Source organism: Cinclus cinclus, chromosome 3 (assembly GCF_963662255.1).
Source record: "Cinclus cinclus chromosome 3, bCinCin1.1, whole genome shotgun sequence".
In the NCBI taxonomy this organism is placed as follows: Eukaryota; Metazoa; Chordata; class Aves; order Passeriformes; family Cinclidae; genus Cinclus; species Cinclus cinclus.
The window spans coordinates 35746540-35763385 of NC_085048.1; the positions used below are offsets into that span (position 1 = coordinate 35746540).

At 36.3% G+C, this 16846-nt stretch overlaps 1 protein-coding gene across 2 annotated transcripts in view; it reads right to left on the reverse strand.

Annotated features, from left to right (window-relative positions):
• RNGTT (RNA guanylyltransferase and 5'-phosphatase) overlaps positions 1–16846 on the reverse strand; it is a 171021-nt gene that overhangs the window by 126177 nt on the left and 27998 nt on the right. For both annotated transcript variants that reach the window (XM_062489870.1, XM_062489868.1), the window contains exon 9: positions 2047–2182. In XM_062489870.1, coding sequence (XP_062345854.1) covers positions 2047–2182 — 136 coding nt within the window. The remainder of the gene's footprint in view (positions 1–2046; positions 2183–16846) is intronic.

Genomic DNA, 16846 nt, shown 5'->3' on the forward strand with positions numbered 1-16846 from the left:
TATGTTAACAGAGAAAAAGCCAACTTCTTCCCATGGATTTAAAAAAGAAAATAAAATCAATCATGCATATAGCTAGAGTGAAGGATCATTCATGGAAATTTTCATTTGGCATCAACATTAAACAAATATCCAACTACAAAGTTAAACTCTTTTGATGCATCAAATAATCAGCAAGTCTTATCCTCAAATCTGTTAAAGGAATTTCAATTGAAAAAGAAATATTCCAGCAACAGCATTTTATTTAAATGACCATACCAAAACAAATTTAGAAATCTGTACTATGAAAAGTATCCATTGAAAGATTTTAGTTTAATCTCAGGGTATTTAATACAATCAGTACCTGTTCATTTCACATCATTTTGCTTTTCACTTTATTAAATAAAAAAAAAAGTGTGGGAGGAAAAAGAATCACAATAAGACTGATTTTATGCCAGTGAAGTGAAGCACCAAAATGCACTATTAACAGTCAAACTTTTACAGAACAATAAATTACACAAAGTTATAGTTCAATGCCCTGGGTACCTGAGAGAACTTCAGTTATTCTTTAGAGACCCAAACTATAAATCTGGGGAACACAATACATCAGATCAGAGACCTTCTTCCATACCCTACAGCTATATTATGCACTTATCTTAATATCCCTGTCTTTTACCATGTACATATTAGCCACCTTTACTAAAACATCTGTTTCAAAATAAAGAAAATACTTAAATAAATAAATGAAAGAGCAGCCATTTCCCTCAAGAACAGCTAGAACTGCACTATATGGACACTAGCAAGTCATTATTTTCTCAACAGCCTTACAAGTAGCAGGGGAGAAAACCAGCAATACCGGGCTTTTTATTTCAAAAGTATGTAACCTAATATATGTCATTTAGAATAACATTATGTATATCATTAGAAAGCTGCCTGGCTGAAGAGGCTCCTACCAGACACGACAGCTTGTGCAACCACTTCTGAGCTGACAGCATGGCATTTTTTGCATTATGCTCTCAATTTTTCAGTGAAGCAGAGGTGGTGGAAAATATTCCATTATTTGCTTCTCTGTCCCTGAGACTGTACATTGTTCCTTGCAGAATCCTTGCAGATTCAATTTATATACGCTTCACATGTAAATGTGTGTTCAGTAAGACACACCATCCACAGAGTGACATTTCAAGTAGAATACTGACAACAAGGGCCTGAGAAAGGAAAGAAAGTTAATAAAGACAATATGGCTGAGAAGTGCATTAGGCTTCAGAGGATCAATATGTATGGAAGGTATCTCAGCTACAAAAATACTTCATCAAGCAGGAGTTACAGGAATGTAGAGTCTCCAATACTACTAAAACATGATAGGAAGTTGCACTGACCCATTAGTGTAAGAGCTAGTGAAATTCTCTTGGTCATGTGAAACAGGACAGTCAGGAAAGTTTGCTACCAGTAGTCCAGCCCAGCCTTTAAAACACAAACCCGTATGTTTTACAGCTTGTTTTACAACTGGCTAAAAAAGTTTACATAATTTAAGTTAGCATAGCAATTTAGAAATATTTTAGCCTTAAACAAATATAACTAAGCTGTTTCTAAATTGTTCAAAAATTCAGATCAGCTGAAAATAAAGGTGACAGAAACAAAGATATCAATTCACAAAAGTGTATCAAAACATGATAAAAATTTTATCAAATTTTAGAAGTATTTTCATCAGCTGTATAAAATTGACCATGTTTTCTATTCCAAAATATAAAGCTGTAGCAAGAGATGAAGTTCTGCAATAATTTTTTTTAGATTCTCTTCAAGCCTTTTCTCATATTCAGAGAATGTCGTCTCGATACCTTGATTTATTTCAAAGACAAACAGCTCCCCCCAGAGAAGTCATCAGTCCTATTCTGTAGATAAGTCATTTCTTACAAAATGCAACTTCCACAGTCAGCCAGTGACTGAACTTAAGATTCCTCCTGAAATCCTGTGATTCACCGATCCAGGCCTAAAAATTTGGCCCTGTTTATGAACAAAAGCAAAGACCACTGAAATTGTTACAATAATTATACAACACAATATGCTCCTTACCCCATCTAGAAGAGTGTTTGTTAGATGTGTGCGAAGATCTTTACGAAACGGAAATTCCAGGTTGGAGACATGAAAAATGGAATTGTCTCTATCAATCATATAAACTTCATTCTTGCCATCAATCAGCATCATGTACCTGCAAAGGCAGTGTAAGATATTATTATTACAGGTATATCACCAAAATCGCTATTGTTTTGTTTTATATTAAGTTTTAAAAACAAGTAATCATTACAGATATTATTTTTAAAAAACAGTATTTTACAAGGATTTTTTTTTTACATTTAAAAGTTTAAACCTGTAAACTAACCAAAGGACTATCTCAGACCATATGATGTTGTTCTCAGCAACAAAAAACAGGAGAAAGAGGAGAAAGGAGGGGAGTTACGGTGTTTTTCTTCCCAAGTCACTGTTGTGCATCATGAAGTTCAGCTTTCCTGGAAATGGCTAAATACCTGCCTGTCAAAAGGAAGCAGTAAAAATTTCTTATTTTTCCTTACACTTTTTTCAGCTGCTGATCTTTCTTGCTTTTACCCCTCTGAGTCTCTCCCCCATCCTGCACATACAGGATGTGTGAGCATAGTTGCTACAGGAGTTAAACCAGGCCACAGCTTAAATTTTCCTTTCACATGGACAAACACTTCAGGGCTACCATTCTTCAACTGAGTCCATGTAATAGACCTCAAAGCCCACAGAGAATTTTCATGGGCATTCTGTATGAAAGCAAAAAGTTTTTATAACATCTCTCTGCATTCCATCTTCCTTCATAACTAGATGATTTGGGTGGTCCTTTCCAATTCAAATCATTCTATGATCCTATGATTTCTATGATTCTGTATCTTACTTCAGAGAGATACAGAGAAACAGCATATGCTGACTTCGAAGTCACAAAAAAATCTTGTGTCAGGACAGTGAATTACTTTCATGTAGACCCATTTGTCTGGGTCTCATGGTAATATACCTGTCTAACTTAGAATCTGAACAAGTTCTCTGCTTGAGAAAGACATTAAAATGATCCAGATATACCTCATTTTGAAAGTAGGCTTTTTTTGAGGATTTTTTAGCTGAATGGCTGAAAACTCCTCTACTCTCCCAATTTAATAAACTATTGAAATAAAATTCTGAATGTGGTCCAAACAACAGAATTCATCAAAATTCTAATTACTACCAATATAAGACAGAAAAAAATTTGTCAAGGATGGACTGACAAACAGAAGTGTTCTATGAGAAGCTAATAATTGAAAATGTGCAAGAAGCAAGAGATAGGCAAGGTTTTAGTGAAACTGAATTTATCAATTAATGAGGGATTTGAGCTGGTTGGTTGACTGACTTTTTTTTTTTTTTGCTTGCTTCACTCAAAAAGCTTAAGTTCATGTGCTTAATGTCAGGTTTGCAGTTTTCTCCAGATAACACTACAAGCATTCAAGGAGCAATCTTGTAGACTGCTGAACAGTATATTTCTGAATGTTATTTCGATGTACCATGGCCATTTATATTTTAAGAAGTTAATTAAGGTATCAGCAGATAAGCACTTACACCAGAATAGAGAACACGCCTCTGGGCAACACCACAAAGGCAAAGAAAGAAGAGCAATGATTTCTCAAACATACTCACTAGAGAGAGAACACAGGAACTTCACTGTCATGCATTGCACTGCCCACTGTGAACACTACTTGTTATTACAGCTGTACATTTATTACTAATTACCTCTATTGTGTGAGCACCCAAAAGCTCCAATTAGTAACCAGGCCCCATTGTTTCAGATTCTGGGCAAGTACACAAGATGACATGGTCCTACATCAGATGACTCAATCCGAATGTAAAACCAGACAAGTGAATAAAATAACAAAGGCAGAGCAGCAATAAGAGCAATAACAGAACTGCTCATTCACCTCTGAAAACTATACATGGAAGTTGAGAATCATGTTTGAGCTACAAACATCTCTCAGAACTGTCAGTGCAATCATTACAAACCAAGAAATTCTGAAAAATAGAGGGTCACAATGTCCTTGCAGATTAATCTCACAAGCAGATAAAATATCTAGTCATAGAAATGGTGAAATCAAAAATTTCATTAGAAGCTACTTTTCATTCACTTCTGATCCTGAGGCAAGGGCTGTTATTAATTCTAATTGGACATTATTATTAACACAATAATTCAGGAAACGGGATGAAAATTTCATTAGCAGAGTGACAATTCTTGGTATTAGTCAAACAGATCTCCAAATCACCTACCAGAGTATTAACAACTTCAATTTTTAAACTTTAAAAAATGTCAACCATCAAACAGAGTTTTTCTCCTCAGAAAGCAATTAATTATTGCATACCCAAATAAAAGCAACTGTATCAAAGGTTCATTTGCCTCCACATACATCCTGTATCATGCAATCCACATCAGTAGGGCCCCAAGCACATGCTAGAAGAATTATTTTTTTAGACTTCCATTTTCAGTTGAGTTTGTTTCCATGGTGGTAGTAGGTTTATACACAATTTTGAAGCTGGCACGAGCTCTACTGAAAATCCTAAGTTTAAAACAGAGGCTTTTCCTTTTTGTGGATGATCAGCATTTTTCATCATTGAATTTGAAAGTACATTTCAGGAAGATATTACATAATGCAAAAAAATAAGGTAAATTGCTTGGTGCCCATCAATCTGCAGTCACTGAGATTAAGGAACAATGACAGAACTACATTTCCCAACCCCCAAAGCCAACACTGTACCCACTGGAAGATGTGGCCTCTGCCCTCTTTTCCAAATTATTAAGATCTACAAAACTGGATTTGAAAATACTCCCCCAACACAGTATCTAACTACCTAAGTAGTGCTTGCCAAAACATATTTAAAACAAAATTGACTGTGTATGTGTCCTAGTTTGAAAGACAGGTATTTGCTAAGAAAGGCAGAAGCCTCCCTTTGAACTTAAAAATGTGATCCCTCCTCCCTACAAATTATGATCATTTTGGAATTAAGGGAGCTCTCAGGCAAAGATGTGGGGGTAGGAATAACAGTTCTTTACTAGTATATCTATCAAGACAAACAAGAACAACAACAGCTATGAAATTACCCACAAACAGAACAGTAACTCAGTCCCAGTGTTTTTTGGCTGCAGGCACCTTTTCCCTGAGCTGCAGTTCCCGGTGCTGGGGGCGGGCGGGTCCCGCAGAGCTGCAGGAGGGCTGGGGGATGATGGCAGAGCTGTCCCAGGGGGAGAGAGAGATGGAGAGAGAGCTCTCCGCTCATGGTGTGGGTCCCAGTGCTCAGCAGAGTGCTGGATGGTGGCAGGTTACAGCGAGAAGGCAGCAGTGCAGGGTCCGACAGCAGTGAGGATGGTCCCCAGCGCTGGGATGGCAGAGATAGGACAGAGGCGGCGATCGTCCTTCTCGTCCGAACTCCGCGGGGCAAAAATGGGCCGAGCCAGAGCCTTCCATCTGCTCTTCTGGCTGTTTGAATCTCGTGGGGTTTCCCTCTTCTCTCCCCTCCCCCTTGCCACCAGGGCCCAGTCAACAGGTATCTTAGCATGACAATGGGGAAAATTCCACAGAGGGAAAAAGGAAAGAACTAACCCCCAACAGCATGTATTCACATAAGTTTTGCTTCTGACTTCAATTGTGTGATGTGCTTTATCCATGTTTAACTTCTTTCTCTCAGGCAAAATGACAGCAACCATCTCAGCAGTAAGCTTACATATGTTAATTTTGTGCTTTACAGGAGTTTTAAAACCTTAAGTATAGGATAAAAATATAACACAGCTTCCTCAGACTAAGATCCTATCTTCTGAGGTTGAGTTCAACACACAAGTAATTTTCTGAAAAAAATCTACAAGTAGCAAATGGATTAGAAATATTGTTTCAAAGGAAGCTTAAAAAATTCAGCTCCTCTAGGAGCTTTCTTTGCCCAGAAGCATTTCTTTAGACAGGCTATATCAAAGAAGATTATTTATTTTGACACAGTGCTGCCATCACTGTTTTTTATCTATTTTCCTTTTCAAATACGCCTGTGTCTGTATTATCACATTAAAGAATGCAAAATACAAGAAATTCTATCATCAACTCTAAGCACAAAATACATAGCAGAACTCTCCATTCCAAAGGGAGTTCATTATACAGCCTGGAATTCAGTCCTGTGAAAGTGCTGCCCTCCCACACAAATAAGCATTACCCAAATCTGAATACTAATTAGCATCTCTAATATGCTCACTGACGCAGAGGCAACAACAAATTCCTGCTGCAGATATGATTCTCAATTCCTTAATTTCCTTTTATGACTGGCATAATTTCAAAACCATGAGTGTGTCACCACTCTGTAGATGGATCACCTAGGATGAGGCCAAGTCACATGAGTGCTGTACTTTGGACCCTGCCACTCCCTCCTGGCAAGAAAGCATCAGCTTCTGGCCAGATGCATCAAACACTGAGGAAAAGGCCAAGAGAATGAAAATAAATGACTGCCCTTTATCCACTGACAGTAGGAGATCATCTATCTGTGTCACCTTTAAGCTGCTGCAGTTCCATGTCCTGACCCGAATCCAGACTGTGTGGATTTAGAGTAAGTTTAAATTAGGAGAGTTTGAAGATGGCCTGTGGCACATGGAGCAAAAGACCCTAAACCCCAATAAATGGGGAAGGCTCAGCTTGCTTTCTTCTATTAATTGCTGCTGGCAACGGTTGCTGCTTTAAAAGATGCCTCCTCAAGAATGACAAAGCCTGGATACAGGGACACTAACACAGGAACTTACAAGAAATTTATAATACTACTTTCAACATGTAAACAAAAGGAAATAATGTCTTTTTAATCAGCACACTGACAGTTCTGTCACAAACCACCTTCTCCAAAGTTGCATGCATGTTGTCATTTGCATGAGTACACAGCACACCAACCAGCAAGAAACACTGCTTGCTACATGCAGAAGCTGCTGTAGAATTATGTATTCAACAGTCCAAATTCCAAATATTTTTTTAAAAAACACACACACAGGCCTTTGGAAGTTAGTCTGTCCTGAGTATACCAACACTTTGTATTTCTCTCACTTATTTATAGGTTAAGGTATGCCATCAACTGTCTCCACAGCATTTTAAAACAAAAAATCCCATAGATTGTGACAGACAGTCATTTCCAATTAACAGCCTCCAGCTCCAATATTTCCCATTCATGACCATGCATTTTCTACTACTAAATATCCTTTCAGTTTTATTATTCTGCTCGTCAGTGAATTCAATGGCTGATCTCTCTCATTTGTTTATCAGAACATACTTGTTTCATACTGTTTCAAAATACTTAATGATAAAATTAATATTCAGGATCTCTAGTTGTGGCTTTTTATGCATTTGCTTTCAAAACCATCCACTGCCATTTTCTTTCAATCTGTTCTTCACCTGTCTTAAGAGTTCTAACAATCTTCTTAACCTCACTCTCTCTTAATAAACAGAAATTTTGTTGAAGTCCAGAAGCACGAGATATACCAGTCAAAACCACAATTTTTTCCCTTATACAAACTCCTACCAAAATGGTTGAACTCAGAGGAAATCCCATTCCTCATCTATACTGAAGACTGTGTTCCTCAATCACAGTAATTCTGAGATTCTATTAACTCCTGCCCTTAAGGCAACCAAATCTGTCATTTAATGAAGAGAAAACCTGCATTTTTGATCTATTTTTACCTCTCATTACAATCATAATTATTTAAATATAAAGCAAAGCCTTAGCATGATTGATCCAAACTTAGCTTCTAACATCAAGACTTTGTTTTTTCTCCCTCAGTATTAAAATACTGTTACTAGGCTCTTGTTTAGTACATAAATGCATCTTGTATCTCTCTTACTACACTCACAAGCACCTGGATTTCTCACCTGTTAAAATGTTCCACCAATTCTCCACCCTCTTAAGAAGGCAGAATTCAGCTTTTGGTTAACTTCCACAATTGTAAGGTGTCTCTGTGGGACGAAATGACCAGTTCCCTGTGTTTCAAAACTGTGGTTTAACTTGGTTAAACTCCTATTATGGAGGTCAAGACACTCAGCTTGCTTAGAAGTTCAAGTGTGCCCATCGTGACAACTCTGATCCAGCATCTGCAGCAGATTCAGCAGTAACCCAGAAGTTTTCTTTAACAATCCTGTAGCTATTTTTTTAAAAATCTGAACTCTGTAACAATTTTTTTTCCTTCAGTTATTAGGAAAATAAAATGTTATTCCTCATATTTTTCTTGCATCTTTCCTAAACAAAATGAATGCTTTCCAATATTTTATATTACAGACAAGGAAGTTATCCTAGTTCATCTGATACATCAATATCTAGCTTCATTAGAAGTAAGCAGGTTTCCAACATCCAGCCTCATGCTCTGAATCATTAGCTCAAGATACCACTGCTCTGAGTCAATGCTAGTACAGAAAAAAAAAATAACTTACTTGCCTTATTGATCACCTCATATATCACAATGTAAGGGCTATGCTTGATTTTGATATTCATAGGATCATTTCAGGTGGAAAAGACTTTTAGGATAATTGAATCCAAATGTAAGCCTTACACTGCCATGTCCACCACTAAACCATGCCCCAAAGTGTCACATCTACATGTCTTCTAAATCCCTGCAGACACTGATGAATTGATCTCCACCAATTACCGTGCTTATTTGAGAACAGAGTTTTGTTTCCACAAGATTTGTTGAAGCAGTATTCCAGATAATGAAGTAACCTTGCCAAGACACCACTGTAAGTTAAGAAATACCACACAGCTTACACAGCTTTTCAGTCTCCATTATTTTTACTACTCACAAGTCTCCTCTACAGTTATCTCACTCAGCATCAAAATCTTTTTCTTATTCTTGCTTGCCACCACTCTCTTTTAAACTCTGAATGTAATTTTCCCTTTTTGTTTGTTCCCCTTGACAATGCAAGGTCCAGAGGAGTTGTTCTGTGACTGTTATGGCCCTGAACATCACCAAAAGTGAGGCAGTGGATCTGCAGATGACACTCACTACAGAAATCTTCAATATGCCCAAAACTACAGCAAAAAACATTGCAAGTTTTGATATCCAAAGGGTACCACAGCCGGGAGGAGAAGAGTTGCAACCACATTTCCCCACCTTATGAGGTTCTAAATTAACTGTCAGCTGAGAAAGCTCATATAGCAGCTACTTTTTAGGGGGTCAGTGAGAGCACAGAACAGCAGCTGCAGCCAAACAAGCAAACAAACAAAACAAATCAAATCAGCAAGCAAATAATTAGGTCAGATAATGAACAGGATAGTGCAAAATACAGAAATAATGTTGCATCATTATGGTACAACTTCATGGTATCCCCTCACCTGGGATACAGTGTGCACCAGCATTAAAGAGAAGTCTGTTTCTGAATAAAGGAGACAATGGCAACACTAAGGACCATGGAAAAATGCTTAAGTGTGGAAACCACTATAATTTCTCCTAATAAAGTATTGCAGTTGAGATTGAGTTAAACTTTAGCTTCTCCTGTTTTATAAATCAAAGATAAAGATGCTTTAATTAATTTAACAGATGGCAAATTCAAAACCAGTGTAAAACTACATTTTCTATCTGAAGTATTATTAGACTGCGAAACTGCTGACAAAATAAAGAATTTAGCAAGGTTAAAAAAGACTATCCAGTTACAGTGTTTTTCTTGTCTGTCTTTCACGGTTTTAATTAAGTTAGAATGCTGTGGGGTTTTTGTTTCTTTATTTTTAGAAGAATATTAAACCTTATGGGTTAAATTTAAAGTTGTCTTGCAATCATTACTTGACTTACAACAAAGGGTAAATTTAACTACAACTACTACATATTGAAGAGCTCTTATAGTGCATTATGATGCGATTTGTATAATGTAAAACAAAGGAATTGTTAACAGGCTAGAAAATATATTACCCAGTAACAACCTGTATACTAACAGATTAATTTTAAATACTAGATTTTCTTTGTTTCACCCAGATTTTAATGATGCTAAGTGCATTTCTCAATTAGTGATAGGAACAAAGTTGAAGAACAACTGCTTGGTATAATGTTCCGATTACTTTTTTTTAAATGTGCAAGATTAATTGAACAAACTATATCTCAAGCTTGACAGAACTCCTGAATTATTTCATAATTTTTGCTGTTGTTATTATTATCTTCTTTATTTCAGATAGATTTTCAAGCTTGAACTTCTTGAGTCCATCCATCTACACAAATATTTGTCTGAAAATACCTTGGAAGTTTAGGGCAAAATTCATGCCTGAAGCAGCAGGTTAAAAAGTGTACATATATATATAAGAATAACAAACTAATTTAGCATTAGATGACAAGTAGCCAACATTGCTTCTCTCCCCAAGCAAGTAAACCATAATGTCTCTCATGGAGGGTCATAACAGAGCAGCCACGACAAGAGTAACACAGCTTTGACAAAGGAGATCCCCTTAACTTGGAACTAATTTATGCCAGAGCATATTCTGGGTCAATTCCATCTGCAACACCAGCACAAGCCACAGCAGGAACACAACAGCCATTTGTGCTCACAGAATAATCAGCTCCAAGAGAAGAGGGATGCCCTAGATATCTGTATAGTTCAACTTCACAAACTGAATGTCATTCTTCCCTGACTGAACATAAGCCATCACACTTCATGGATGTGTCTGTAATCCCCCCCAGGAGAACCAGCGGCACAGAATGTACTGTTCCACTATTAAAAGTGGTCTGGGAGAAAAGAAAATAAATAAATAAGCCAGTAATCACTGACACTGGTTGCTTGAAAATCAGATATACATGCAGGCACACCCTTTATCTGGATTTTATTAGAACATTTTAGGACTACAGTTGAATAATCTAAGATTAGTATTCATAGCACAAGCTACATAATAAGTACTTTAATGCATTAACTATTTCTAAATAAACAAAAGAGCTTGCTTATAAGACAATATGTCCAAATACTCAAATACTTACATATGAATAATCGGTTAGGTGGCATTTTTCAAAGAGCCCAGAATGGTGACCATAAAACTTTGTGTGTTGTCAGGAGGGTTCAGAACTGTGAAGTATCAGGCCTGCTGCTCCACAGAATACCTGTTCAGTAACTCATCAGCAGTGCTTCTTAAACACTTAAGGAAGGGACACAAAACCCTTCCCTCAGACTCCTGACAGTGTTGCAAGCACATATGAATGAGAAACCACAACCTACAGCAAGAATGCTTTCTTTGGCCATACAAGTCAATTTGAATCCAGATGAGAGATAATGTGTTCTGCCACACCTATTTATTTATTTATTCCTCTACACTGACCCAATGACTGCAAAAGGAAGATTTAAGGAAATGAAGAAGCAACAAAGTGATACAGGTGCACCTTAGTAATAAATACATAGGTACACCATCACCAGTCCCCCACAAAAAAACAAACACAAAACCAGACATATTTTTATATCCATATTAGTCCAACAGTTTATGACATTCTATGCTGCCTCATTTGACTCAGTCTCCCAATCAAGAGAGACCTCTCCTGATCCAAAATTAACAGTTAAACAAAATGAACGTTATCTGATAATACCCACAAGTCTGGCTATCAAAACCTGACAGCTCCCTTTCCGCTGTCAAAGTCTGCTAGCCAAAGCCTAGACATGCCCTCATTGCCTGGACAGCAGAGAAAACAGGGAAAAGGACAATATGGCAATGGGTAGAGATAATGAGGCCAGCTTGTACTAGACCCTCCTTGCACTGAGCTGGAAAAGCTTTACCTAGAGATACAGGACATGCTAAACAAACCAAAGTGCCCTTAATCCAAACTCAATCTATCAAAGTTGTTTTTACACTCAAAAATTAAAGTGCAAGTAAGCATACGATATTTATGGGTTCTAATGCTGTGGAAAACAGGTGACTATTAGTCTTATAATCCTAAATTTACTGGCCAACAAACTGTACAGGACAATTATTAAGAGGCAGAGTGAGCAACAACTCACAGCTCCTGAACTTCGAACTCTCTAGTATCAAAACACATCATTCCTGCCTCCCCATCCCATCTCCTCTCCCTCTCCTACCTAAAATGCTCAAAATAAAACCAAGAATTAGGCATTCTGCCTTTTAGAAAATTAAGAGGAATGCTGTATAGAGTGCTTAACATCTACAAATTGCTCCCTTCAGCAATCATTAGAAAGGCACTTTATACATTTTATTCCTGAACCATTTATGTGATCTTTATATACTTTTTGCAGAAGCTTCTGACATTATGTTATCATTATACACTTCCAAGTTAAACTGCAGGTTCCTAACAGCTACTAGTACTGTAGTTTATAAAAGCAATTTATTTAGAGCTTTTAATCTTGACTGGGAATAAAAGCTTTACTGCAACCATTTCAATAACTTTCACAACTTTAGTTTCCAGACAAAATATATACTATCTCCACTTAGATATATCATTCAAAATCAGAGAAATAAATTCCACATGGATTGCAGCCTCATTCTCATCCAAAATTCCTCCATCTACAGAGGCAGATACTAGTACAGAACTAATTTAAAATGGGTGAGCTTGTTTTGCCCTAAAGAATAGCTAAAACAATTATCAAGAAAGGCCACAAGGGACAACGGCATGTAAACAAAAACTGCATTCTCCCCCCGACCTTAAAAACCTACCATAAAAACACAGTGTGGAGATTGGACAACTGGACTGCAAACAGCCACTTTCATCTTTAAAGTAAGGTTTTTGGTTCCAAATCTCTTCTTTAAGTATTACCCCATTTTGACAATTTCATGCAAATAACAGAAAAGCTCTTATAACTACTTTGAGATATTCAATGAAAATAAAACAAATGTCTGAAGACTGGCTGTCCTATACACAAAAATGACATATAATTACCAGCTGAGGCTTTGCCCATTGCTGATAGTTATATAAGTACAATTGAATCAAGCTCATTTAACTTGCAATCAAATAACTTGGGTTAAGCCCAGTTGTTCACAAAACCTGTCACTCCTATAAAAAAATCCATTTTGTCCTGCAAAGTCTATTCAGCACATGCTCAACCCTGGAATACTTCCATTCTTTTAAAATTTTCCATCACTGAAACATGCCACAATCACAGAGAAAGGGATACACAACACTACCAACTAATGGTGCAAAACTGATTAATATTTAAGTCTATTTTCTTAGATAAGGATCTCATCTTAAGATACATGAAGAGAAGAAGAAGGAAAAGGAAAGGAAGATGTGACTTAAAAGCAGCCAGATGATTCTTGTGTGGGTTCTTCACCCTATCCTATGATTAGGAGGCAAACATTCCTTCCTTACTCCAAGACCACAAACATGTATTAACCCTTAACAGGACTCAATGACAAGACACTCAAAACACAATTTATAATAATACGCTTTCTCAGTAGCTATCTGGGTCAGAAGGCAAGGTGCCCAGGGAACAGAGCATTCATACCTTGAGAAACACTCTTTTGGTCATAAATGCTTTGTTTTGATTAACAGCCCTTTCCTGCTAACACCATTTCTGAAGATGTCTGAAATTCTCAACACCCTACATTTTTGTACCCCTCCTCTAAATTAGTGAAGAATGCACTATCAATTGTGCAAACCTCTACTTCAAGAACTTTCCTCTACTGGGCAGAAAATTTCACATCCATGAGAATCTGGTCATGCAATTTGTACAATCTGAAAATTAATATATGGCTTCTTTCTCATTCCCAATAGTCTCCTTCAAGTTCAACTCCACATTAATATCTTTACTCCCAGGAGACAAGCTTGCCATTGCAAACCCAGGACACTCCAGATCTGCTTTCATGGCAATCTGGTCTCTTGCTCTTAATAATGAGTTCTCAAGCGTATAGATTTGAGATTTAATTGGATTAATACTACTCTCCAATCTTCTGTCCTCCTTCATTCTCATTATTATCTCAACTTCTCCTCCTCTTTCTCAGGGATAATAGTTTTCCCATGAACCCACTGAAGTATCTTCGCTTTAAGCCTTTACAGACAGGCAACCATTTTGCTTCCTTGCCACCTAATTTTGGGCTGGTATATTTGCCTCCTAATTTCTAAAACAAACATTTGTTTCTCAGTTTTCTCCTTTTATTTTTTAAGAGTTGTTCTTTAGCAGTGATGATTTTTTTTTCACAATTTACTCTAGACCAAATGACTTTTGGATAACTTCTCATATTAAGAATTTGCAATTTCTCAGTTATGCATGGAAGCTTCATCTCATCATATAAAGGATCAAAGAGTAGGGAGAGAAAAATTATTGAGCCATGGAGATCAGAGAGAAACTTCAACCTTATTTTCAATACATTTATAGAAAAAAATACCTTAAAATATACTGAATAGATTTCCTTCAAGTAAGGGTCACAAATATGTTTCTGAAAAGGCTGCAACTGCCAATAATTTTAAAAGTTCTTTTTTAAAAAAAGAAAAATTCTACCATTTCTACAAAAAGCTTCAATTTCTAAAATAAAACAAACCTAGGAAGCTATCACAAGTTTGATAATATAGCTAACTGAATCAAAATAATTATATTCAACATAAATCAATACTCTCTCTATACAGATATATTGATTGATACATTAAAGATAAATCAAATTTATTTGATTAATAAACAATCAAAAAAAAGCCCATAGGTTTTATCATACAGTTAAGTGTACATTTACTATTTTTATTTTGTATTAGGATAACAACAAAAAGTTAATTACTTAGGCAAACAGGCCTTGCTTATAATGTAAATGTAATTTGCTAACCATGACAGAAAAAATCAACTTCACAGATGTACCTATTTTGTTACAAACATGTAAGACAATTAGCAGCAATTCTCAAAGAGGCGTTTTATTCTGCATCTACTTATGCACATTTAGATATCTGCAAGCCATCAAATTTGCATTAATATTTTTCAAATTTAATTGCTTTTGGCAAGAACTACCTGTTCTGCATTTTTTTTAATAGCTGCCTTAACATAATTGAACAGCCACAATAGTATCATCATATTTGTTATTTTTCACTAAAACTGCACGTGTACAGATGTAAAATATAAAAAAGATACACATAGAAATGTAGGAAAATAACTTGCTCCCTTTAACAGGTTCCATTTAGTGCAGGTCACATTTTACCATTGTAAAACCTTGTCCTGATTGACTGTATTGATTTGAATAATTCCACAGCCATTTTTAAGCTTTTTATTATTCTTAGTGGGAGCAGTCTTTTCTTCAGAACTGGTGTCTCATCACTTTACCCTGCCTGAACATTCAGCTCCACTCATTACAGCAAGCATCTGCTACAAATAGTATTAATGAGATCCATTTGAAGGGATACAACAAGCCATTACCCACCTGGGCTAATCATTTTACAGTACAAAGCTGATAATGCAAAGTCATCCAGCAACTCCTGGATGTTACAATTACCTTACTCAGACAGTAACTGCTATTTCAGAAACATCCCACTGCAAAATTGGATACATTTGTAAAGATGTATCTACCTTGTAGCTACTGTTAATACACAACATATATTTCATCTCAACAAAGCCAAAAGGCATGATTTTACTAGCAGGAAATTTGCCCTTTGGCTTAGAATAGATTAGCATTAAAATTATTTGTAAGACACCAGTAGCTTGACTACTGCCCCAATAAATATAGAGAATTTACACCAAACCAGTCAGAATAGCTACAGAATTCAGTGACTTTTATTTAAATAATAATAATTTATAGCAATATGATTTTAGAGGTGTTTTTCTCCAAAACAGCATGAGTTTGCATACAGTATTTACATACAACTAGGTAGCTGGTACAAAGGAAATATTTCATCAAAGCATGTCAATGCTAAATGGGCTTCACAGATCTTTTAATTTAAAGTTAATTTCTCTAAACCTATGAGACAAATACACACAACTTTTTTATTTTGGCATTTACAAAAGGGAGGGGAGAAGTATTTGTTCCCACTGCATTTTTACTTTTGGGACAAACATGCTCCAGAAGGAATGCTGGAGCAGAACCAGGAGGTGAGCCCTGCTGATACTTATGCAACAAGGGCCCTGGAAACCAGGGACACAACAAGCAAGACCACAGTGAAGGCACAAACTCTTCAAATCACAACACACTAGGCTAAGCAAGGCTAAGTCAAAAGATTTTAAACTCTAAGCTGTAAGAGAATGGAGGAGGATGAGTTTTGACGCAAACCAGACTCAGAACTCACACGCTTACAAAAACATGTAAGGTACTACTCCAAGATATTTCACAGAATCACTATCAAATAATTTAACTAATCAATTTCACATTGTTAGTCAACATTATATGAGAAATAATGCTCTTTTATTTAGGAAAATACTTTCTCTTTTTCTAAAATTGCATGTAGAAAAATACAACAATGCTAAGAAACCAAGAAAACATGCACAGTACTACTGAAAAAAAACCCTAACAATGGGAAAAGAAAAGAACAAAAATAAGAAAAACCAACCCAGAAGAAACACCACCAAAACAAAACCAAAACCAACATAACTCTTAAAACTGAGGATGAGAGGTTCAGCTCCAATCAGAATCTAGGATTAGCAAATGCTTTTGAAGAAAAGTAGAAGTCCTTAGTGAAGTTAGTGATACCACGTATCAGTTAAGAGAATGTACCAAAAAAATGCTTTAGCCATGAAACCTCTAGGAAAAACTACTGCTGCTAAAATACAGGTATTTAACAAATAATGTAATTTAAGAAGTTTGGCTAAATCGAGCAAATGCTCAACTATTTTTATTAACTAAAATAAAACTGCTTTATTTCAGTGAGAAAGTATAACAAAGTTATTAGTTATGCATCTGCTTTTCTTTAAGTCCAACATGGTCAACAAACAGCAGTGCTTTTAAAGCAAGGGGAGAG